Source organism: Barbatula barbatula (assembly GCF_947034865.1).
Source record: "Barbatula barbatula genome assembly, chromosome: 21".
Taxonomy (NCBI): domain Eukaryota; kingdom Metazoa; phylum Chordata; class Actinopteri; order Cypriniformes; family Nemacheilidae; genus Barbatula; species Barbatula barbatula.
Genome location: NC_136784.1, coordinates 9,165,615 through 9,189,611, shown reverse-complemented (window position 1 = coordinate 9,189,611; position 23,997 = coordinate 9,165,615). Strand labels below are relative to the sequence as shown.

Here is a 23,997-nt window from a genome sequence, read left to right as displayed (position 1 = left end):
GGTGTCAAATCCTGCAAAAACAACAAAAAGTGGCCAAAAGTGACATCCGGGGCTTGCATTTGTACAATATTTGCTTCAAATGCATATGAAAGAATATGGGTTTTATTGCAATATACAACAGTGCATAGAACACCAAAGCTCACTGGAATTAAAGCGAACCTCAACTACGATTGTATCTGTTATAAATATGTGGTCATCCTTTCTTGTGGTAATTTTTTGGTAGTCATTCTTCTGGCCTATGGCTTTAAAAAACTTTGCAGGTGTTTTGCCAAGCCTCCTTAAATTCTTCTTAAACTGAGCTTCGGGTTGAACTCCAAAAGCAACAATGGAACACGTACACAATTTTTTTAAATAAACCTGAATATTTGAGTGAAGAGCGAATCTATAGACTATAGAATCCATGTTTCAAAGCTCTAAACAAACGTTACTGCGCATGCACGCTTTTGTGAACCAAATTTAACTTCCGATACACATCCGCAAATAGTCCCAGGAGATTATTTCTGGTAACAAGCCAAATAAATAACAAGTAAATTACATTTGCAAGCAAGTTAAAAGTGTCTAGCCATTTTTGGGGGGCTACCAGTAAAACCATTACTTGGCATAACTTCAACAAGTTGTTTATATAACAAAATTATTTTACGATAAAATATTTATTACAATAAATATTAATCTGAATGAAATAAAATACAAATAGATATAATAGGCCTACTAGACACTAGCCAGACTGATAAACAAACACAAATTGGGCCAGGCATGTGCGTCCAAAGACACTATCTATATAACTAAATTTGAACATTTTTGGCCACAACTGTCAAGCCTCTGTCAGTAAGCAGTACTTGCTTTAGTTAATAATAATTATTATTGTTTTCATTTTTAGAAAGGCAGTTGCAACATTAGATATAAAACTGACTTTTAATATGCATTTATATCTCTCTCATCCACAGATGCATGACCAACATTATTGTTTTATCATTTACCAATGACACAGACACTACGTATTTGGGTGTGGTCACACTTTGAAAGCAGTTTTTCTGTTGACAGAGGGGACAGTGAATCAACTAAAAGTAAGGGGAAGATGAGAATCATTGGGATCACTTTCACAAATGCTGCCTCCATGTGTGGCTGAATCTGATTTGAGAAAGCCGATCTAAGAGGCTGCTGTTGGGCCGACTGGTGTCTGCTTAGAAGTGTATGGGCCGGAAAGGTAATCTAGTAGAATGTCACCTGTTCTCCTGTGGCACTGCACTAGAGAGAGTGTCTCTTACATAGACAGACTGATCCCCATCTGCCACTCAAGGGTCTCAAATAACCAAAGAGATCGTCATTTAAAAAGCGCTGATAATGTATGATTGAACCCTTTCATCTAGACTTAACAGCAGATGTTAAAGGAATAGTCCATCCAAAATGAAAATTCTGTCATCATTTACTCACTCTCTTGTCATTTCAAACCTGTATGACTTTTTTTCTGCCGAACGACATTTGCAGATTGTTGGTAAACGAACAACGGCAGTACCCATTCACTTCTGTGGACACAAAACCAATGCAAGTCAATGGTTACCGCCATTGTTTGGTTAAGAGCCTTCTTCAAAAAATCTTTTTTTTAAATCAGACATGTTTAAAATGACAAGAGATTAGTACATGACAGATTCTTCATTTTTGGGTGAACTATCCCTTTAATGTTCAGCAGAGCCGGCAAAAAGTCTCGTCTGGAAATTCGGCCAATGCATGAAATTTGAAAAACAGTCTACAACAGCTTTATACGAGGTAACAAAGACAGGAAAACCTCACAAAATTAACACATTATACATTTTATTTTTAAGCATGTGTTTGTTTTTATAAACCATTGAAGCCTTTACTGGGATACAATAAAAATTCCTCAGAGATAATCATCTCAAACGCAAAATTCCTTTAATCCTGACTGTCTCTCAGCGTTTCATTCACTCTTTCCTTCACCAAACTTTTCTGTGTGTTCTGTTTCCCCAAAACGGTTTTGGTTATAACATCTGCTTGATCTTTTCTTGTTTTACATACATACCCTGACTCATTTTTGCTTCTTTTATGACATCTGTCTTGCACAAACTCGACCAGATAATGTGCAACCGTTTCTCCTTTTTCAAGATGATTATTTTGGTATGTCTCAGAGGACAGTGAGTACGCACACAAACCAATTTAATAGTTTTGTTTTCCTCTGCCTGATCAGCATGTGTATGCATGGTAATGTATTCAATCTGGGAAATGGCTCTCAGAGCTGGTTTAAAATGAACAATCATGATGCATAAATGTACAGGGAAGACATTGCAGTTATTGGTTTAGACCCCATTGTGTTGTGTAATGTGTGCTTTGTGATGCAAAAAAGTTGAATTTTAAGTTGACAAGAGGGGGCACACATTGGGGAAACTGTATTGGCAGACGAACCTACTTCAGACTCATCATCTGCCCCCATGCCGAACGGCTCTCACTCAAATCAACGAGTATTCAGTTTCTCTCAATGCTCGAGACAAGCAGATACATTCACCTCAGCAAACTACAAAGCCGCACGACGAAAAATACGAGAATCACCACCAATTTTCTTTGACTGATTATCAACATTTTGTCCCCTACATTTCCATTTACAATATAGCCTGTTTAAAATGCAAAGGAACATGAATAATGAGAATTTCACAATGCATTTTTTTAATAAAACAAATGTTTTTGTAACCCTTCATTACAAAATATAAACAATTGATAAAATGAATGCATGAATAGCAGCTTTGTCATATTGGCCACATTGTATTTTTGACAAATTTAAAGTAAATTCAATTCTGTTTTATTGTTTTTATTTTTATTTATTAATGTCTAAAACATGTGAAAAATTGTTATTATGGCCTTTTTATTGCATTTTTTAGGTGGCAGTACAACTTAAATATATTTTGAACAATGTTTAACTGGATTGTTCAAAATATATTTAAGTTGTACTGCCACCTAAAAAATGCAATAAAAAGGCCATAATAAGAATTTTTCAAAGTTTTTAATAAAATATTACAAATAAATGTCATGGATAAATGTTCACCTTTGTCATATAAGCCACAGTGCACTTTTTAAATAACACAATACAATTGTATAGGAATTTTTAATTTCACACATATTTTACAATTTTTCATGTCACTGAAAAACCACAGTTAAAAACATTGCTAATGTCTAAAAGACAATGACATTGCAATATATATCAATAAAAGCAAAAGCAAGAAAAACCTTGGATGGACAGCATGAAATATATGTTGGCCCTGAACTACAGACTAGGGCCTTGAACACGAGCCGTATGACAGAGAGCTTATCACCCCACATTCCAAATATTTCCCTGTGAACCATTTGAACAGTTTGTAAACCATCAATACTTCAATCTAGGCCTACTTAGATTCTACAACTGCAGTTATTGATCAGGCGATATCGGGTCATTAGATGCACAACGATCAATGATTTCAATGAATGTGCCCATGCGTCACGTAACCTCTCTCTTCCCCTGTGGTGATCCCGTTCTGACGCCGGGACAAAAACAAGAAAGCGCTCTGAATGGCGAAGGAGCGAGCAGGCAGGGAGAAAGCAAGAAGAGGCGGTGAGTCTTTGTAGTCGGCGAGGAATGCGGAAACGCTCCTGCTCTGTGTCAAACTGCTCAGAAGGGGGTCAAGGCACATTCAGCCAGCGTGGGAAAGCGAGGAGGAGACCGAGCGCGCACAAACACGAGCGCCGCATAAACTTGCATGGGAAAAACTTGAGAGGGAAGGGCGGTTATTTGCGGTTCGATGAAAATCGCGCACGTTTTATCTGCTCGGTCTTGAGAGAGATAGACAGAGAGAAAGAGAGAGAGAGACGATCCCTTGCTTTCGTTTCGTTGCAGCGGCGTGGTACTGCTGGAGATGGGGGTTAACGCGTGCACCATCCCTCTACCTGTGTGGCCAGTCGCGAGGACGCTGCTGTGATGTGCGCGTAGACGCTGGGAAAGTGAGCGCCGTTTTACACAACTTTATGAATGACGCGACTCTCCAGGCGGAATATCATCAAACGGGTAACTACGCCGACACCCTTAAATCGACTTTTGTTCACTTTGTAGGGTTTTAAGCGCGTCCGCGTTTCTCCGGCTTTGAATGCGCTTTCGGAGGGTTGCGAATAAATGAACCGACGTCGTTTTAAATACAGCCGCGTGGTTAATGGATGTGACTCGAGCCTGGGAGCAAATGCGGTCGTTTAGTTTCGCCGTTTATTGATACACGGAGTTAAACAATGAAATCAGTAGACAACCACGTGCTCGAGGCTGTGTTGCACAAAGAGCAGAAGGGACGATCTTTGACAATTTCGAAATCTCAATGTTTTTATTGGCAACGCGCGCGCGTGTGTTGAACGATTGTTTATCGCGTGTTACCATAGACCTGACTTACCTGCGTGAACCGACGGGTTCGACAAGCGACCACTTGATTCCTGAGAATCCAGATGTTTCTTTTATACGATTTTATTGACATTTGATTACACGCGCGGAAAGATCGCGTGCGCTTTGTGTAGTTCGTCCTTGATGCACAGGTTAGATTTATATGATCACTTTCGTGTTTACCTCTGCTTCCTTTTTGTGCTCGCGATCTACAGGCAAGTGCACGTGCCAGCGCCGCTCTCCCGATAATGCCTTTGTGAACTATCCTCGCGCTCGTCACATTTCGGGATTCCCCGCTGTACATCGCCGTGAGAAATAATGGACAAAGAGAGCGCGACCCCACAGTACGAGCCGGTGGCTGAGATCGGCGAAGGTGCGTACGGAAAGGTCTACAAAGCACGGGATCTGAAGAACGGAGGCCGATTCGTTGCCCTGAAAAGAGTCCGGGTCCAGACGGAGGAAGAGGGAATGCCCCTGTCCACCATACGCGAGGTGGCGGTACTGAGACAACTGGAGTCGTTCGAGCATCCCAATGTGGTCAGGTAAATGGTTTGTTGGAAGCGGAGGTGTGGGTGAGGATTTTGGCTGATCTGCATGCTCGATAACTTTGTGTTTCCTAAAGTTGTGCGTGTTTCCTGTCACGTCAACATGTCCCCATTGACCTTTCTTAGGTAGTTCCCCATAAGTACACTCATTACAAATGGAGGAACCTGTAGTTTGAACATAGCGTCACATTAGGTGGCTTTTACTCCATTGACATCGGTTGACTGATATATTACGTTCATTAATGAAAGGGATACATTTTAGGTCACTTGCTATGATGTTATCATTACATGTTGTCCACACCATTTTAATACACTATAATTTATAAAAGGCATAGCGCTGCTGTCCTTCTGAAACTTTGTATCTCCATATTTCGTCATGAATCATTAATATTAGTCACTCTTTGTTTGTCAATGGGTTTTGCAAATATCTAACCAATAAAAAGTATGACAAAGTGCTTGTCTAATTTGACAACAATCATTTATCCTGAAAAACAGTGAATTTGGACATCTGAGGTATAGATTAGACAGTGACCATATTTAGTATTGTTACATAAAATATTGGTATTCACCAAAGTCAGTTTTGATCTTTAGTTTTCATCTGTATGACCATTGAAGCCACTAGCCCTAATAATAGAACAAAACTATGTTAACATCTTGTGAAAGAGATCAACCAAGTATAATATTCTCTTTATCACAGGATGACAATGTCTCATGCATCTATGCAGATCTCTTTGTTTTGATAATTAGATTGTGAAATGTTATATTCCGTTTTCAACTGAAGCGATAGCCAATGTTGACCTTTCACAGATGTGAAACCAATGATGCGTAAATATCTGACTAGCCAATCATCATTCTCACCGGAATGGATGCATTTTAATTCTTTGTTGGTGTCTGGAATCATCAAGGTCATCTTGCATTGTTTTGCCAGTGTCACTTGGTAGCTTATAAATGTCAAAATGGCTCCCCGGGTAGGTTGAAAATCCTGTTTTGATATCATTTTACGTCTCTGAGGGAGGGGCCCTTGAAATTAATAGATTGATTGGCTTATTAAGGTCTTTTGGTTGATGAGAGCTCACGTCATTGGATGGCCTTTCTCAAGGCCTGACCTTACCATGTACTTTACAAGAGCACCGTGTGTCAGTACACGATCCGTTCCACCTGCACGATCCGTTCTGAGCATGCGCGTAATTACGTATTAGAAAACGTCATGGCGTTGTAGAAACCGCTCATGCGCAAATGATGATTTTGTTGTGCGATGATTTACGACACTGCACGATCTGTTCCACGCTTGCGCAGCTTTGTTTTACTTTCTTTATATTTTTTTACGGTTAAATTAAATACAATACTCAATTTACTTCGCTGCTGACCACCTCGTATCATTTCACTTTGCGTTCTGTCAAGTGAGTTTGAAATACTGTAATGTTTCCCCTGACTTTGTAGTTTGTAGTTCTTTCTTCATGTAAATGAATATAGTCTAGTTAGACATACGTGTTATGTTCCTTATTTGCTTCTGTAAACGCTATTGAAGGGATTATTTTACTAATTTAGATTAAATGGATAGATATATTAGCCTATAAAGACCCGTACTAATAAATTACTACATTTAAAGTTAATAGTATTATCAGATTTTAATTAAAAAAACGACACAACCCCGTAAGGTTAATAGACATGATACAGCAATGAATCGCAAAATGGAGTTTGGAGGAAACTGAAGATTTGCAGTCGATAAAAATACTTTATTCCACAAGTAACCAAAATCATCTATGTTCATGTAACAACTCTATTATTTTGGATTGGCAACCACATAAACGCATCGTAATGGTAACGTAAGCAACATTTAAGAGCATAAAAACAGACTCGCCGTGAACGGTTAAACTGTGCAACGTTAGCCTACAAAACGAAAAATATGCCGCCAGTTGTGCCGCCTGCCGTCAAACGTTTCATCGCCTGCGTGCGTGCTTGCTCAGAACGGATCGTGCAGGTGGAACGGATCGTGTACCGACACTGTGCACTAAAAAGTCTTCGGGAACACTTTTTGAAAAGACAGACCAAGGTCTGGGCTACAAATTAATTTGCTGGCATTTTATCTGTGTAATGTTGGTTGTCGTAGGAACAAATTGGAAGTACATCTTATGGAGTCTTAGCTTCTTTGGCTTTAAGAGATTTTGGGGGCTGAGAATCTTATAGGGCTGTGCGTTAGGAACACTGTGAAAGTACGGGCAACCCCTCAGTGCTCATAATGAGAAAATTATTCATGCCATATGTTTTGTTGGTTAAGAGACATCATTGTGGAGGCACAATCTGGATGCTAGGAAACGCTTTTCCTGGAGAAATGTACTTTATGATGTCAGGCGATTGTATAGTGTTACCATGTGAGATTATTTTGGTAGATTATGTATCTTTGACTTTTGTGTTATGTAATGCTTTACACACATGTATGCATTTAGGCATCAGCCTGCATCATGAGGCTATTTAGAGATGAATTTATGTATGCATCATTTACATTGTCATTTAGCAGACGTGTTTATCCAAAGCGATTTACAGATTGTTCAGGGAGCAATAAAGCGATATGTCAAACAGGAGCAATAATACAATAGGTGCTAATAAAAGTTACTAGTTTCCACAAAATCCAGAACAATACCTGTTAAGAGAATGGGAGAGGTTTTTTTTCTCAAGTATTAACAGAAGAACAGATCAAGTCATTTTTTAATGTTGTGAGAGTTGTGGTTGAACGTACTGAGTTGGGAAGAAGAGGACTTTATAAAGTCACATCATTAAAATTGAATTAGGTTTAAAAGTTATCTCGCAATGAAAATGGTTTGTTCTTTCCTCTAGGTTGTTTGATGTATGCACAGTTTCCAGGAGTGATCGGGAAACCAAACTTACTTTGGTCTTTGAACATGTGGACCAAGATTTAACTACATATTTGGAGAAAGCACCTGATCCTGGAGTGCCACCTGAAACGATAAAGGTACCACCATACCACCACACTTATCTCAGTGCCTGCAGCCACTTTTATATAAAAAAGCAAATCTGATGTCTTAAGCCCCAAAACTAATGGCTTGTAGCAAAACTTGTAAATGGACCCTTTTTATTTTATTCCAATACCTTTTTCACACTTTCACTTTCAAATAAAGTTTCACATTGTTTTAAATATGCAATTGATGAAGTGACAGCCACACTTTTTATTCATTTTTTAAATGATCTGCTTCAGATTAACATCCACCGACCATCTTTTTCCCATGCTCCATATTCTTAAAACAGCTGTTAAGGGAAGTTTTTTTATTTGTGCTCCAAGGCACACGAGCAAAAAATAAGCCCTGTAGGAATGCAGCTGAAGGATGGAACTCAGATCACAGAGTCCTGTCCGTTTGATGGCTAGTGCATGTGGTGGATGGGCTTCTAATTAAAGGACTGGCTGCTTGTGGGCCTCTATTTTCATTCAGCTCTGGCTTTCACCAAGATTGGCCAGAATGTTGTTTCACTGCTTTTGTGCACATGCAAAGAGTTTGCGAACGTGTGTGTAGCTCAGCCTTTCATTGAAGATAAACCTGTGTACTCCAAGGGGTTTTCTTAAGGGCCAATAAATCATTCAGTTCTCAATATCATTTTCATTAGGCTAGAATTAATCCTGCTGACTGACCCAAGGTCAGTGTCCTCTTACGGTTGTTCCAAAAGCGGCGAGCGGAAATGTCGGATTTTTCCCCCGATCATCTGCATTCACATAATCTATTTTGACTTTTTCCCACACGCTAGTCTTACAAATCCAATCATCGTATTTCGCCGCTTCTCCCCTTAGGACATCTTACATTGAGTGTTGAAACAAACTAGATCTCTCTCTTTGTCGCTCATGCCAAATTGAAGTAGAAACTAGAAGCTAAGGAAAGTTTTGTAAAGTTTAAAAAGTGACACCTAAGGGGTTTCCTATGCAAGCTTTGTGCGTCGAGAGAGAGATGTTGGTGTCAGTAGATTGGGATCTGAGAATAAATGTTTACACATGGTCTTTTTAGATTATAAATTAGAAAATAAAATTTACTTTTTTTTAAATTAAGGTTTTCCACACACGTTTTTCCATAACAAATACGTAGACAAATGTATTGATGTGGATGATCAAATTTAGTAGTTTACATCTGTAAACTATATAGGAAACAGTTAGTTCCCTCAAAACTGAATCATTTGTTCACCTGACTTGTCCAAACCTGGGGCCAGCTGCAACGGCTCAGACTAGTCTTAAAAGTTAGTCATCCAATTTTTTTTCTTCAAGACTGGTCATAACTTTTTTTAATCAGTAACATAAAAAGGTAGATTGGTCCAATAGTAATGTGAAAAGTTAGACTGGTTAGTCTTAACTTATTGCTAGTCTGTGAGACTAGAATTTAGCGGCTACGTTTATGCAACTGGCCCATGTACATTTCTTTCTTTCATTTTGAACATTGATGTTGATGAATAGTATAGTTGAATATATACACTCTGAAAAAATGCTTGATTATTTTAACCCATGGTCAAAAAGGAAGAAACCTGTTACTGTTTGGTTATAAATTAACCTGTGGTTGGCTTAGCCTTACACTGTGTCTACACTGGACTTGACCAGCGCGTCGCAACAAAAGACATTAGAAATGCTCTAGAAACCATTATAATTGTACATTTTGTCCACACTGGATGCAGCACCGGTCGCGTCTGGTGTAGACACAGTGTTAAATGCTGGGTTGTTTCAAATCATTTTAGGGTTAATGTAACCCAACTCCTAAGTTTGTCCTTTTTTGACCCAACCATGGGTTTAAAAGAACTCTGCATTGTTTATAGTGTAATGAAACTGACTAGGAACTGAGGCTGTCAATAAACTGTGTTTTGTCTAACATATTTTGTTCCACTGAGAAAACACAAATAATGCGACATCTAGCAGCGAGGTTGCAAATTGCAACCAACGGCTCACTTTCGAAGCTCTAGAGTGGCTGACACTGGACTAAGACATCGTCACGTTTTCGCTTCTTTGACGAAGGAGATAACATATGAAATTTAGGGCAACTGTAGAAACAACATGGAAAATTCCATGTAAGTTGTGTATAGATAGAATTAGCTCAGTCTAAGGTAATAAAAACATAATGCTTCATTATGTAAGGTCTTTTACAGCTCTGAAGAAATTCAGTTATGTATATTATATTGCATTTCTGTCAATAGATCCTCCAAAAAATTACACATTGGACCTTTAATAACAGAATTTATTATAACATTTACATTTAGTCATTTGGCAGACGCTTTATCCTGCTAAATTTTAAGCTAAGCTTTTATAATGTTTTAGTAAACTTGGCACACAATATAGTCTTTGAAAATAAGATGTGTATCTCAAGCGCTCTTGAATATGCATTAGTGACATTCCTTTCTATCAGGCCACACAGACCGAGCTTCCCTATGGGAAACCAGATAACAGACATCAGATGTAGACTGCGGTCTCTGTGCGGTCCTCCCATAGATGCCCAATAACCTCATTCAGCACCCTCCTAAGGACACCAGATTGCAGAGGTCCCAGACTCCACCCCATCTCAGCCCCCAAACTGCCCACTCCTGCCCCATTTCAGACCCACCGCATGCTAATTGATGAGAGAGGCCCCGGGAATCAAATGAGCTGGAAGGAGATCAAGCGGCCCGGCCTGCGTTGGGGAGTGCGGCTAGGCCCTTCGGCCCGCGCCTTCTCAAGGCCTGTCTCTGGCCAATAAAGGAGAGCCTAATGAAGCATGGGGAAGGAATTACACCAACGCTAACTGGCAGATGTCCTGCATTGTGCCCGGGGACAATAAATAATATGGCTGCCTCTCATGAATTAGCATGAGAAAGGGGGGTGCCTTCTGGAAGCTCTGTTTTGACTGCTGTTTTTGGGGAGTTTTCTTTTTTCTTCCGCTTTTTCTCCTCAGCTTTATGTCCTCCTTTTTCCGAGAAGAGGTACTTAAGGACAGGTGCTATCCAATCTTGCTTTTGTTTCGGGCTTGAATGCCTCTCAGCGGTTATGTCAGGTCGCCGCTGTTGGTTTAATTTGAAGCATTAATGTTTTGATTGTGAATTATGGTGGCCCTGTTGCATGAATAGCATGTTAGAACAAAGACACGTCTCTTGGAAACCCAACCGGTGGAATCTGAATGATTTCTTTTTTCATAATGGGAGATTGTGTGACAGCTTCAGTATATCAGAATTGGTTAACTGGAGGAGTTCCACCAGAACGTCTGAAAAATGTATATTCTTACGCTTTTCCAATTAATTGTATTAATTGCTAATGTGATAAGAGTGTAGTACATTATGTAAAAGTAGGTGATGTATGTTTGTTTACCCCTGGGTCACCCTCTCCTTCGTTGTTGTCATAAGTAAAAGTGGGCAGACCGTGAGCCATTTCAGGCCAAGACAGAGGGAACTGGTAGGGGGTGATGCCGTTTTTAGGAGCTCCCAGAATAACCGCCTGTGCTACGCCGGACCCGCACATCTGAGAGGTCACGGCTGGATGGCTCTTCAGAAAGGCTCCTTGTTTGAGCTGGCTGCAAGGCACACAGGCCTCCAGAGCACACGCGTCCCCCATCGCGGGCCCCTAGTGCGCACATTGTCAGGACCTTCATCCCCTTCCACTCGCCCGGTCCGACTCGCGCCGTTTGTAGTTTTCTGCTTGAGTGTGCACCCCATTGTTTCAGCGGTTTTAATCACTCACCAGCTGGTTGGTGAATGAACAGCGCTGCGGGCTCAGATCCATGTTACTTGTGAGGTCTTGGCAGCAGGTTTTTTTAGGGGTAGGCTGCCACTGCTTGATACCTCTGCTTTGGAACAAGTCAAATGCTTTTTGCTCGCTGCTTCTTCCTACTTTTGACTCAACTTATTTTTCTTGCTGTTTGTCTCTTTCCCCTTTCTTCTAGTGAGGCAATATATTATGTTGCTTCACACAATACACAGAAGTAGAATAACAATTTAAAAAATTTCTCTCACCCCGTTCACCTTTTTTTGAATCATGGTTCATTTTGGGAATTTAGGTGACTACCCAGAATAGGTCTAATTAAATTCTTACACTACACTGTAAAAAAAATCAGCTTTTTCATTTTAACTTACGAATTTAAATGTAAAATTTTAAAACTTAAAATTGTAAATGCTTATCTTAGGTCGATGAGATGATGTAAATCTTGAATTTTATTTCAATTTTAAAAAAGTAAGGTGTATATATATATAATTTAAATTTGCTTAGCATTTCGTGGCTATAGAGTACTTTAGAGACTTTTGTACGCAAACCCTGGATGCGACTTAGCATTAAAGCACTTCCGGTTCCAGCGCCCTCAGTCTATGGGTTTTTTGAAAATAGCCTGAAATAAAATCTGTGGTTTACAAAACCTCTAAATACTTGAATGTTTAAACCTATGTTATAAAACACACCAGTTATAACACACTCTAGACTTTATTTTATCTGTAATTCAGTGGTTGCTGAAAAGATGCTAAAATTACCCTGCTACATTATTTGGCATGGATGTTAGACGCCATCGCGCATATGAATCTAATGCGTGAATCCAGGGAACACTTTTTTTTAAAGGTCCAGTCAGTTTTATCTAGCGGCTAGGTTGAGAATTGCAACCAACCGCTCACCCCTCCTCCTCCCTTCCGAAACACTTCGATGGCTAACATAACATGGCGAATTACATGAAAGAGGACCCGCGGTGTATGTAAATAGAAATAGCTCATTCTGAAGTTATAAAAACATTTACGCTTCATTGTGTAAGGTCTTTATACACCTCTGAAGGCATTGCTATGTATTTTATATTGCCTTTTTATCGATAGATCATCCCAAAAATTACACACCGGACTTTTAATAAAGTTTGAAAGCGTTTTCGGAGGCTTGGTAGTGGTGGTGTTAATATCCAACGACTGTAGTAGGCACATAGTCTGTTTATGGCCTCATGTTAACGTTTTACTAATGGCGTTTATATTTAGGCTAACACAACAAATGTTGTGTTAATTTGTAAGTATTATCTTGATAGACAAAACATGTAAACATCATAAACATTTGTTAATCACGGATCTTATTTTTAGCGATCTGCCAAAAGTCTTTCGGTGCAAATTTAAATATGTTAACTTCTTAACCTTATGTGTCACGGTTTAGTTGCCGAAGATGCTTTTAGAATTAAGCCTTCACAGGGAGCTCAGCTCATAATGTTTTGGAACAGATTGTATTAGTGAGTCAGACTTCCTCAGCTTTTCTCTTGTGTATCTCTGCCATTTCTACCAGAGGAAATGGAAGTTAGGCCACTCTGTTTTTCCCCGCTATCTCTTTGTCTTTTTGTATTAGATGGTCTGATTTTTTGGGGGGGATGTAGAGCGAACAAGTCAATTCACAATTAGCCGTGATCCCGAGACAGCTGCAGGGAAGCGGAGGCCTATAGGAATCAAACCTTACAGCAGCTTGTCTGCTCTGTCACACTATAGCTCATCTCATATGACCATAATCTGTGTTACAAATATATATTTGAGATATTGCATGATCCATCCTAATCGCTCTCCTTGATATCAATACTGTCCCATCTGCTTTTTCCACTTTAGGTATATTATGAATGTATTTTGGGATTATGTAGTTGTGATGGCTAAGGTCTTCTGGTCTTGTTTTGGCAGGATATGATGTACCAGCTGCTGCAGGGTCTGGATTTTCTTCACTCCCACCGTGTGGTTCACCGAGATCTTAAACCTCAGAACATTCTAGTCACCAGTGGAGGACAGATCAAGCTGGCTGATTTTGGCCTGGCACGCATCTACAGCTTTCAGATGGCTCTTACTTCTGTGGTAAGTGACTGTGTTGCTCTCGCCTAAAATTGAAACGCAACGAACACCTCGGACATAGACATTTTGTCATTGCCTTGTGATATCGCTTAGATTTTCTTATTTTGTTAATATGTCGTCTTTTTTGATTTTCACATTTAATCCTTTCACTCAAATGACGCACAACAACGATTTCTCAGTTAGTCTTGTATAATACAGTACAGATCTTTCCTTTTTTTCATTTGATGGCCCTCTGGAAGTTTTGGAGTGTGACATCCAATTATACAGACAAACCCCCCCCCGAAAAATGAATCTGGTCAGGCTCCAACCAGATGTGGTAACACTGAAAGTCCACCTATCAGACATGTGCCTGAAAGCAATCGCATAATGTGTAAAGGGAAACCACCAGAGGCTGTTCTGTGTCTCTGGCCTCACAAAGTGCTTTATGCTGGGATGAAATGGATGGGCCGATTGAGACTCATCAATTCACTCCTGCCAGCGTTTGAAGTCACATTCTCTTGAGGAGAGCTCTGATGTCACAAGATAACATGTAGCCTTTGAACGGACACTGTGTCTGTTCTTTCCTTGTAGATCCTTTTCCCCGTAAACATTTGCATAGTGTCCTCTTCTGTACTTTTAGGCTTAAAAATATTTTGCATGCGTTTTACATAACTGTGTAGACTCGGTGAGTTTAGCAAATGTTTAAAAATGTAGACAAAATGGGGAAACTAGAATAAGTACGCATGGGTGACCACGTGCCTCTGTCACTTCATGCAGACTGAAATATATTTGCTATAAAAAGCTTGTCTGTTCTAAGCAAACGCTGTAGATATTTTCTACGGTGGGTGCTGACAAGTTGCTTAATGCGACTGCAGACATCGGGGGTGGGGGGGGTTGAACGTCATCACAAATAATCATATAATTCATGCAACATGGGCACAAAAAACATCAAAGGGGAGTCATTCACGGAGTACTTACTTATTAGGAGAAAAGTTTTGGAGGTGGAAGTCGAGCGATTGTGGTGTTTATGTCTTTATAGTCTCATGTTAGCATTTTACTCTTTGCTATTGTATTTAGGTACTAAGACTCATACATTTTGTATTAATTTGTATCTATCTATCTAGAAAAACATGCAAGTGAACGTTTAAGAGCCAATTTGCAGGTTTTTTTTAACTTCTGGGTTGGCCTTCAAAAATCCCAGAATATAACACACAAATTAAGAGACCGCTTTAAATATATTTCAGTTTTTCTGAATGAACTACAGTATTTATAGGTATGTGTTTGGGTAGCATTATCATTTTGGTTTCATTATTTGATCTACTATTAGTAATTCTCAGAAATTGTAAATAAAAAATATTCTTTCTATTTGCGTTTATTTGCAGAACATAAAAACTGAAGAAACAGGTCAAAATAAGAGATATAAATACTTCAAAGAAAACAAGTTCATATTTACTTTTAAGCAATACAGTACTATTTGTACACATATTTAGGAAACGTTTAAAAATCAATATTATGTGATGACCTCAATTTTCATCAGTTTTCATGTGTTTTGTCATGCTGTCAGTCTTTCTTATTGCTTGGATGACTTAGTCATTCCTGAGGTTTGAGTTTGTTGATATTCAACAGAAACTCGACTGGCCACAATACATCTAGAAAATTTGCAATGATCTCTTATTTATTTTCCACGGCTGTATATACTCTATGTATAACATATATACACAATTATAGTTCTCCTCTAAGCACCTGTCTCTGTACTATATATTTGTGTACCAATTGACTGAATGAACCCCATAGAAAGATGTTGCTCCTTAAAAAATAACCCTGAACATTGGTCAAGATTTTTATAGCACATATTGAATTACTCGCATCTAATTTTAGCTGTAAGCATGGCCCGTATCGCATGCAGAAGAGAGAGCGAGAGCTTGCTACATTAACCCTGTTTTTTCACAGACTCATTCTGCCTCTGCAGATTCTGAATGAGTGCCAGAGCCTCCTGTGGTTTCAGCGGTTGTAGTCGCTGTGCAGAAGATGTTTCAGTTCTTTAATAAAGAGACTGCAGGCTGTTAAGTCGTTAGATCACAGAGTCTCTGCAACATCACCTGGGAATCTACCATTCGAAAACAACCCCACCCTGGGCATACCGAGAAAGAAAGTGTGATAGATAAGAAAGGGCTGCTAACTTTTCAGTTCAGCTTGGAGTGAGATTTTTGGCCCTTGGGGGGCTGGGTAACTGAAGGAAGGAGGTATAGGATAGCGGAAAATGGTAAAAAAAGCACAAAACGCCTTGCATTTGAAATATTGTGGTTGTCATAACATTTAATAACATAATTTCATTACTTTCAATGAATTTGACGTGAACTGTCCCTTTAAATTTTGAGCAAAGACCAGACCTGGACTTATTATATAGGTTGTAGACAATTGGGAGAAAAACTAAAGGAAAATAAGAAATAAAGACACTAGTAAATAAATAAAGCGTTTGTCTATTAGAATGTATTGTTAAATAAGAAAAAATAGTTTTTTACCTTTTTATAGGCTTAACACAATCTATAAACAGAGTTTCCCATGTTGTAGTGAAGGTCTGTGAATAATTTAATGAAGTGAATTTACTTGCATTTAATGAATTCACAATGTGCACAAAATGTATTCAAAATAGTATCCCTAATAAAACGCTGAAAAGGGCTCCGCAACCGTCTCTTGTCTTGTCACATTTGTAATTGCAAATTACAAATTTTCATCAATCACATGAATGAAATCTTTTTTATTAACACGCTTTTTGTAGTTTGAATCTGTGGATACTGTAGGTCAACAAAAGTAGTAAAATATGGGATGTTTAGCCACACGTCGAATCTTAATTGTCTTTGATATGATTACAGTGAACTTGAGCACTGCGGCTCTCCTGATTAATTTTCCTCTACTTGGAATCCCCCTATCACCCGCCCTGCAAGCAGCTAAAAAAAACATTTCCTCTCTTTTGGCAGTTAGAGGAATGTCGTTATTGTGTATGCAAAAACAGTCACTTGTAGATATGCTGTTATAGCTTTCGGCCACATTCTGTGACAACACATAACGCTAGCTACAGGAGATGAACTCCGCCTCAGAGGACTTCATTCGCAGAAGTGCTGAATGAACCAAACGGCAGCCGAGTCATAACTGCCCACCAATTACAGTGATTAATAACAAACTACCGTTCTGACACGGAGACTGAAACAGGCATCAGGTTTGAGTAAAGTCTTTCATGTCTGTTTTGCATAAAGCAAAAAGGAATATCCCTTTTTGGGGGAGTTTCGGTCAGAAGTACAGTTCTCAAGTTTGCATGTTCATATTTAAGCATTTGGCAGTTGCGTTTATCCAAAGATATTTATATACATTTCCAATGCTTTTCTCAGGGATTAAGGCTGCCTTCACGTGCTATCGCAAATTTGATAGTTCCCACTTCTGATGTCACGATTCCTGGCTGGTTGTGTTCAAGTGCTTTGTTGTCGGAAACAATGGAGGACGCCAGATTCATGCTTTCCTGTAGCTCAGTGGTGAGAGCATGGTGCTAACAACGCCAAGGTCGTGGGTTCGATCCCAGGGGATTGCACATACTAAGAAACACATGTATAGGATAATACAATGTAGATTGCTTTCGATAAAAGAAACTGCCAAATGCCTAAATGTAAATAGTCTTCAACCGTATATCCTACTGTATAGTTTTACTAGTCAGCTTGATGACTATTCTGGTGTATTGGTTAAATTCATGCATTGCAGTGAATAAAACATATAGTATGCTTCAAATGGTTATACGTATATGTACTCCTTTAAAAGCAAAGATGCTGTTGTGGAAAAATTTATAAATCGGATCTGTCACAGCTGAAACTCTTCTCCCATCCGCCATGTTTAAGTTTAAGGCCCGCCCATCTCGGGAATCAAAATTATTTCCAAACTTCCCAGTGGAAAAACGCGACATCAGAGGGCATTCATGTGCAATTTGTTCCTCGGAAACTCATATTTCCAGTTATTCCGAGAGCATGTGAATGCAAGCATAAATCCATGATTTTTGCGCAAAAGTAAAAATTCTGTCATCATTTACAATAGAAGTGAATGGGGTCCAGTACTGTTCGGTTGACAGCTTTTTTTAAATATCTTCTTTTGTGTTCTGCGCAAGTAAGAAAGTCATAAAGGTTTGAAATGACAATAGGGTCATTATTGGGACCACACATTAAAACATTATTGGAATTTTAAAGAGCAGCAACTGCACATAAAACGAGAGGAATTGCTCTGGACGAACACATCATACTGTTTAATTGCTGACTGCAAAGCTCAAATCCCCACCCTGTAGATGAGAAAGAAACCGAATGACAGAGAACTGATGGACCACCCATCGGGTGCTACAAGAGGTTGAGATTAGCCTGACCCTACAAATCTCGTGGGTCCGTAGCATTGTTGATAGCTAGAATGTCTCCCGGTGGCTTTTGTCAACTTTTGATTGACAGCCGAAAGCTGCAGGCCAAGAATACAAAACACAATGTTCTTGTTCTTCTTTTTCCCTTTTTGGGTGCATTTGCTGCCTTTTAGCTTAACTCACGAAAAGCCATGGGGAAGTTGTCTCAGCTCTGAGAGATGCTGTATGAAGCACAACATGTCTACAGTTGATGTGGATGTCGACACAATGTAATGGCAATGGTAAATGCTCTGAAGTTGAAATTGGTTGTGGTTTCCTGATTCATACCTAATGGAGTCTATGTAGGAATGAAGGCAGCTGGGATTGTCCCATGAAAGCGATAGGGCCTTGCTCAAGCAAACATCACGTGCACCTCATTGCTCATGAAATTGGATTTAAGAAACCGCAGGTGAATGCCTTAAATCTTTTATCTGGCTATTATTGTGCAATTTATGCCTCTTTTAATAGATGACTAAAACATACTGGAGAACCTCAGAGAAGTGGCATATCAGTAGATTCATGATTTCCAAACCTGTTTGCATTGTACAAAGAGACCAGAAATACAAGGATATTTTATTGTCTTAAATATTTAAACACATTTTTACCAGAGTTTAAGGGATAGTTTACATAAAATGTTTAACTCATCATCTTTCATTTCAAGTCTGCAGAACACAAAAGAAGATTTTTCGGAAACCTTGGTAACCAAACAACACTGAACCCCATTGACTGAACCCCATGACTTCTATTGTATGGACACAAACCGCAGAGACATACCTCAAAATATCATCTTTTGTGTTCTGTGAAATGGTCCTATACAGGGTTTGAAACGCATGAGTGAGGACAGACTTCTATTCTGGGGTCCCTTTAAAAGAAGACTCCATCTGTGAATTGTATCTTTCAGATGTGCATCATGAGATTCCACCAGACTGCTTTCAGTGGGGTTGGGTAGATATGCTGTAGCGGTAGACGTGGCTCGAGTTATGCCGAGATAAAAAAGAATCCCTCTTTTACTGCAACCGTTTTCTGCATACCGCAAACTTCATAACAGTCTGTGATGGGGGAGTCTTGTGGGCCCTGTCACTTCCTTCCCCTCAGATGGAAGAATGAATCCCTTATGTTTGCATCACCTAGCGACCGTAGCTTGCCAAGCTGTCGTCCTCTAACCCAAACCATCCCAGCATTCGTTGCTGATCAGGTTTCAGTGGACGTGTGATGTGATATAGTTCAGATATGATGCAGATAGTGTTGGGTCTGGACTTGTTGTGCATGGACTACAAATCTGACATCTGAAAGGTTTTGGAGCACAGCATACTGGTATATTAAAGTGATGTCATCCAAAAATGAAAATTATGTCATGCATATAAGAAGATATTTTGAAGAGTGTTGGTAACCGAACAATGCCGGTCACGTTGACTTGCAGTGGTTTTATGTCCAAACAATAGAAGTGAATAAGTACCATCTTTGTTTGCTTACCAACGCTCTTCAAAATATCTTCATTTGTGTTCTTCAGAAGAAAGAAAGTCATTCAGGTGAGCAAATGATGACATTTTTGTGTGAACGATCACTTTAATGCATTGCTTGTCTTGACCATAAACTGTATTTGTGAATCTGTCATTCGCTGCCCTACAAATATGCAAGAAAAAGTACATTGAAGCGTTTTGATTGCCTTAACAAAGAATCTAAACTGCCACAATTTTGTTTACCATTTACAAAGTTCTAGCGACAAACATCATATTTTGGAAGAAAAACATTGTTTCATGCCGTCCAATAAAAAAAAGAATCTTTAATAACCACATTAACACGTTTAATCAACTTGACCCAAATATTCAGCGAGCTATTTAATCCTTTTGCAAAAACTGTAATGATCATGGCTGGTAGCTACTTATGCTGGCACATGAATGACATGAGGCTATTATTTGGCCATCTGAACAGCTTGGCACACAAACTGATAATGCAATTAACGGTCTTTCCATCTGCCCCTCTCATTTAGTATGCCTGGTCAGCGCCTGTTACTCGGCGTTGAGCGCAGGCTGTTGATAATCACCGCGATGCGAGCATGAATAGAAAGTGGCACACGGGCGGCCTTTCATGTCTAAAAGTCCCTGCTCTGACTGTGAAAATGAATTTAGGCATCCCAAAATCAGCTCGCAGTTATTTCAATACACGTGTGGGCAGGGGAAATGACTCATTGTTCGACAGCAGAAATTATTCAGCCCCCTTTCACGAAATGAGTCTGCTTAATGGGATTTCCATTTTGAGCTGGGCTACACTGTCCAGCGCAAAACCAAACCAACGGTCACCGCATTGCTTGTCAAATCAGAGTCTCACACTTGAAACGGCGTGTAGCTGGTTATATTTAAGAGGCTGGAGTATGAATGATACCCAGAACAGACTTTTTAACGGAAGTCAGACGGATGTCTTTCTCTCAGTTTGCAACTTCCAGCTGTTGGTTAAATAATGAAGCTGTTTCTGAAATGTTTGTTGGGTGTCATGACAACAAAAAGGTGGTATATTCCAGTCAGACGCTCGCGGATCACATTACTTGGCCTGACCCCAAGTCTCTCTCTTTACAAGAGGTCACAGGTTTGCATGAGATACAGTAAATGCTATACCTGTTTTTCCCCTTGGTTTGAAACGAGCTAGACTTACTCAAAGAACGAACTGAATCAATAGATGTTCTATGTTGATCAGAATGAAATGAAAAGTCAGTATTTGTATTGAAGTGCACCTGGGTTGATCAAATAGTTTTTTTTCGAAGCAAAGACATGTTCGAATCATAAATATTAATCATGAAAAAAGTTCAGTTTCAGCTAAACTTTCACCGACTCTTCCTCCGAGCTGAGCGCAGCGGCTTTCGCTGCCAGACAATGTGCTTGTGCTTTGGATAGACCGAGAGGCAGCGGCTTGTCTGGAAAAAGGAAAACATGGCACGCAGGAGAGCACGTGCGGCACACTCTGGGAATGTTTAGATATCTCCCCCGGTATTCCAAAAGGCAAATAGGAGGGGGGATAAACCGCCTTGTATGCTCTAACTCCAGCGGAAAAGGGGGGGGGCTTCTAAACACCAACAGGCACACAAAGAGTGCCGTAGCACAATGTACGGGGAGCGTCTTATTTGGTATTTCCTGTGTGACCTCTTTTGCTAGCTGTCCACTGAGAGTTTTGAACCCTTGCTCCCGGACCTTGTCGGCATTATTTGTTGACAGGGCGTTGGCTGCGAGCCAATCGGGAAGAAGAGCGAATTGAGGGGGGGATGCGTTGCAGGATTCAATGGCATCTGGATATTAAAGGCTTGCCTGTACCAAAGCGTAAAAAAATTACAGCATATATCAGGAATTTTCCAACTAATGATGTGCGGATGTGGTAGCGCTGGGGAAAAGAGTCTGACTGTGCTTTCTTTGTTCGCTCCGAGAGGGCCCCACACAGCATTCCTGTAAGCTCTGCATACTTTGGCAACAGTTGTGGAGGGTTTTTCTTTACTGTATACAGTTTATGCATGCTGCTTGTGCTTTCATTTATCTGTTTCTCCAATCTTGGTCAAACCTGGTGGTATTGTTGCCATTTTAAATGAGTGAGGGGAAAACCGAGAACGACTCTTTGGCTTCACAATAATAGTGTTTACCACACCGGGAGGCAAAGAATGGCTAGTCCCAAGACAACATGGCGGGAGGTAAGGAGGGAGGTTTGTGATGTACGGTCGTAGTGTGCAAGAGCAGAAAACAGTCGCGCAAGAAGAACCTGTTTTTGCATCCAACCGTGAGTGTTTAAATGGGGGATTTATTACAGATAGATTTCTCATGTAGCTGTTTGGTCATTATTTTGGTTGGTTGTGCACTATGGGTGAAACGCAGGCAAATAAACAGCTATGAAATGGTGCAAAAGACCCGAATGGCGCTTTTTGAAGACACAGTTAAGTCGCTTGACAGGTACAGTTGGTGGTATCAGGGGGATTGGGGCTTTCTCATTCTTGAAAGGATTTCATGGGGTAAAATCTGTCAGTGTGAGATGAATCATCAACATTTTTGGTCCGATGTCCCATAAGGATTTTAAAGATGTTTATGTGGATGCTAATAAAGCTAATGGTCAAGACACACTAGATACCAAATGAGTTCCAGTGTATTCATGTTTTTGTGTAGAGTACTTTATATTTTTAATGGAGAAATTAAAATGTGAGATCTGGAAATGTGATTCAAACTTAGCGAGATCTGTCGGGTTGGGACTAAAATCATTCTTAGCAGATAGTGAGTGAACACAGAGTGAATTTTCAGTGGGAGCGGGTGGGTGCGAAATAAAATTTAGCGGGAGCAGGACGAAAAAAAAAACAGTCCGTCCAGACTACGTAGGCCTTTCAACAGCTAGCTAATGATATCACTTGCTGATCTATTTCCAACTGAGTAAGGTTAGCTGCCAAGTTAGCAGCCTTGCCCCTTTAAAAGGGTCCAGGGGCGTCAGAAAGAATGCGGATGAACGTCTTGTGTTGAAGAGGCCTTTCATCCTTCGCTTCCTTTGAGAGAGACAATGTAAACAGAGGCTCCCAGCCAAGTCCATCAGCCAGGCTCATTCTGAATCACATTGTTTATCTGTTGTTTTAATTCTATTGGGGTAAATCTAAAGGAGGGGTTTTGGGGCTTGAGTACATTAGGTGGGGTAAGAAGAAGTGCAGGGTGGCCCTGTGCTGGAGTCAAGCTGCAGGGCTGGTGTAGATACGCTCAGTTGGCGGTGGTGAGAAAAGCTGCAGAACTGTTTCGTTTCCCTCGTGCTGAGTGGGCCCACACGGTCTCACCGAGTCACTGGATAGGAATGCACAGAATGCTTGCTTTAAATCTGGAGTCGGCCTGAGCTGCTTTATCTGACCCTTTTATTAGCGGCCAGTTTCAGAAAAACCTCAGGGCTGTCTCTTAACCACAGCGATTGTTAGAAACCTAGTAAGGGAGAACGTAAATGTTAGCTTGCTAACTAAAGTGTACATACTTGCATTTGTTTCCTTCATATACTTTATACCATTTTGAAAGCAACTTTTATATGCAGTGGAATAGGAATTAAGAGTATCCAAACTTTACAGATTAAATGTTTACCCATTAATGCCTAGGTTTTCCCAAAGATGTCTTCCTTTAGAAATTTTTGGCAACTATTTAACATACTGTGCAGTTCTTTATGAATGACGGGGACAGTTCACCCAAAAAATGTATTCACTCACTCGCAAGTTCCTTTAAATCTGAAAAAGTTCTTTTAAACACAAAAGAAGATATTTTGAAGAATGTGAAAAACCAAGCTGTTCTGGGCAACCGATGACCAACATAGTTCAGTTCCCTACTATAGTAGTCAATAGTGCCCCAGAACTGTTTGGTTACTAACACTCTTACAAAAATCTTCTTTTGTGATCAGTGCAACAATAAAATGTGTACAGATTTTGAAACTGAGTAAACAAATTCTTATTTTTGGGTGAACTGTCCCTTAAAGTGCGTTTTTTTTTTCTCCATCTTAAAATACATCAACTGTACTTACTGGTCTAAAGAAACTATTACAGAAACCTAGTCAGAGATTGAGATAATGATTTTAAAGTTCATTTCTAGAGCCTTCAACCATGTTAGTTGTGCACTCATTGTACTTCTGCATGTAAATTAAAGTATTAGGGAAATTTTTAATTACATTCTGAAATCCGTTAAGAATTTCAATTAAAGCGATGCTAAATTAAGATTTACTATAATAAAATGATAATATTATAACTATTTTTATACATCAAAGGCAGCTGTGTGCTGCGTGAGTCATAGGACCCGGCATGTGTTTTGTTTAATGTGAGGCCACATGCCGTGAGCACACGCTGCATTGTGCGCTACCATTGGTTAAGTGATGCAAACTGT

The 23,997-nt window shown here is 39.8% G+C and overlaps 1 protein-coding gene across 3 annotated transcripts in view; it reads left to right on the top strand.

Annotated features, from left to right (window-relative positions):
• Window positions 1-3,254: 3,254 nt before the first annotated feature.
• cdk6 (cyclin dependent kinase 6) overlaps window positions 3,255-23,997 on the top strand; it is a 29,071-nt gene continuing 8,328 nt past the window's right edge. The window contains exons 1-4 of one of the 3 annotated variants that reach the window (XM_079485101.1): window positions 3,255-3,592; window positions 4,615-4,941; window positions 7,780-7,915; window positions 13,570-13,737. In XM_079485101.1, coding sequence (XP_079341227.1) covers window positions 4,718-4,941; window positions 7,780-7,915; window positions 13,570-13,737 — 528 coding nt within the window. In that variant the 5' untranslated portion in view covers window positions 3,255-3,592; window positions 4,615-4,717. Of the gene's footprint in view, window positions 4,942-7,779; window positions 7,916-13,569; window positions 13,738-23,997 lie in introns of all 3 variants that reach the window. The other 2 variants (XM_079485099.1, XM_079485100.1) reach the window with 2 other exon arrangements.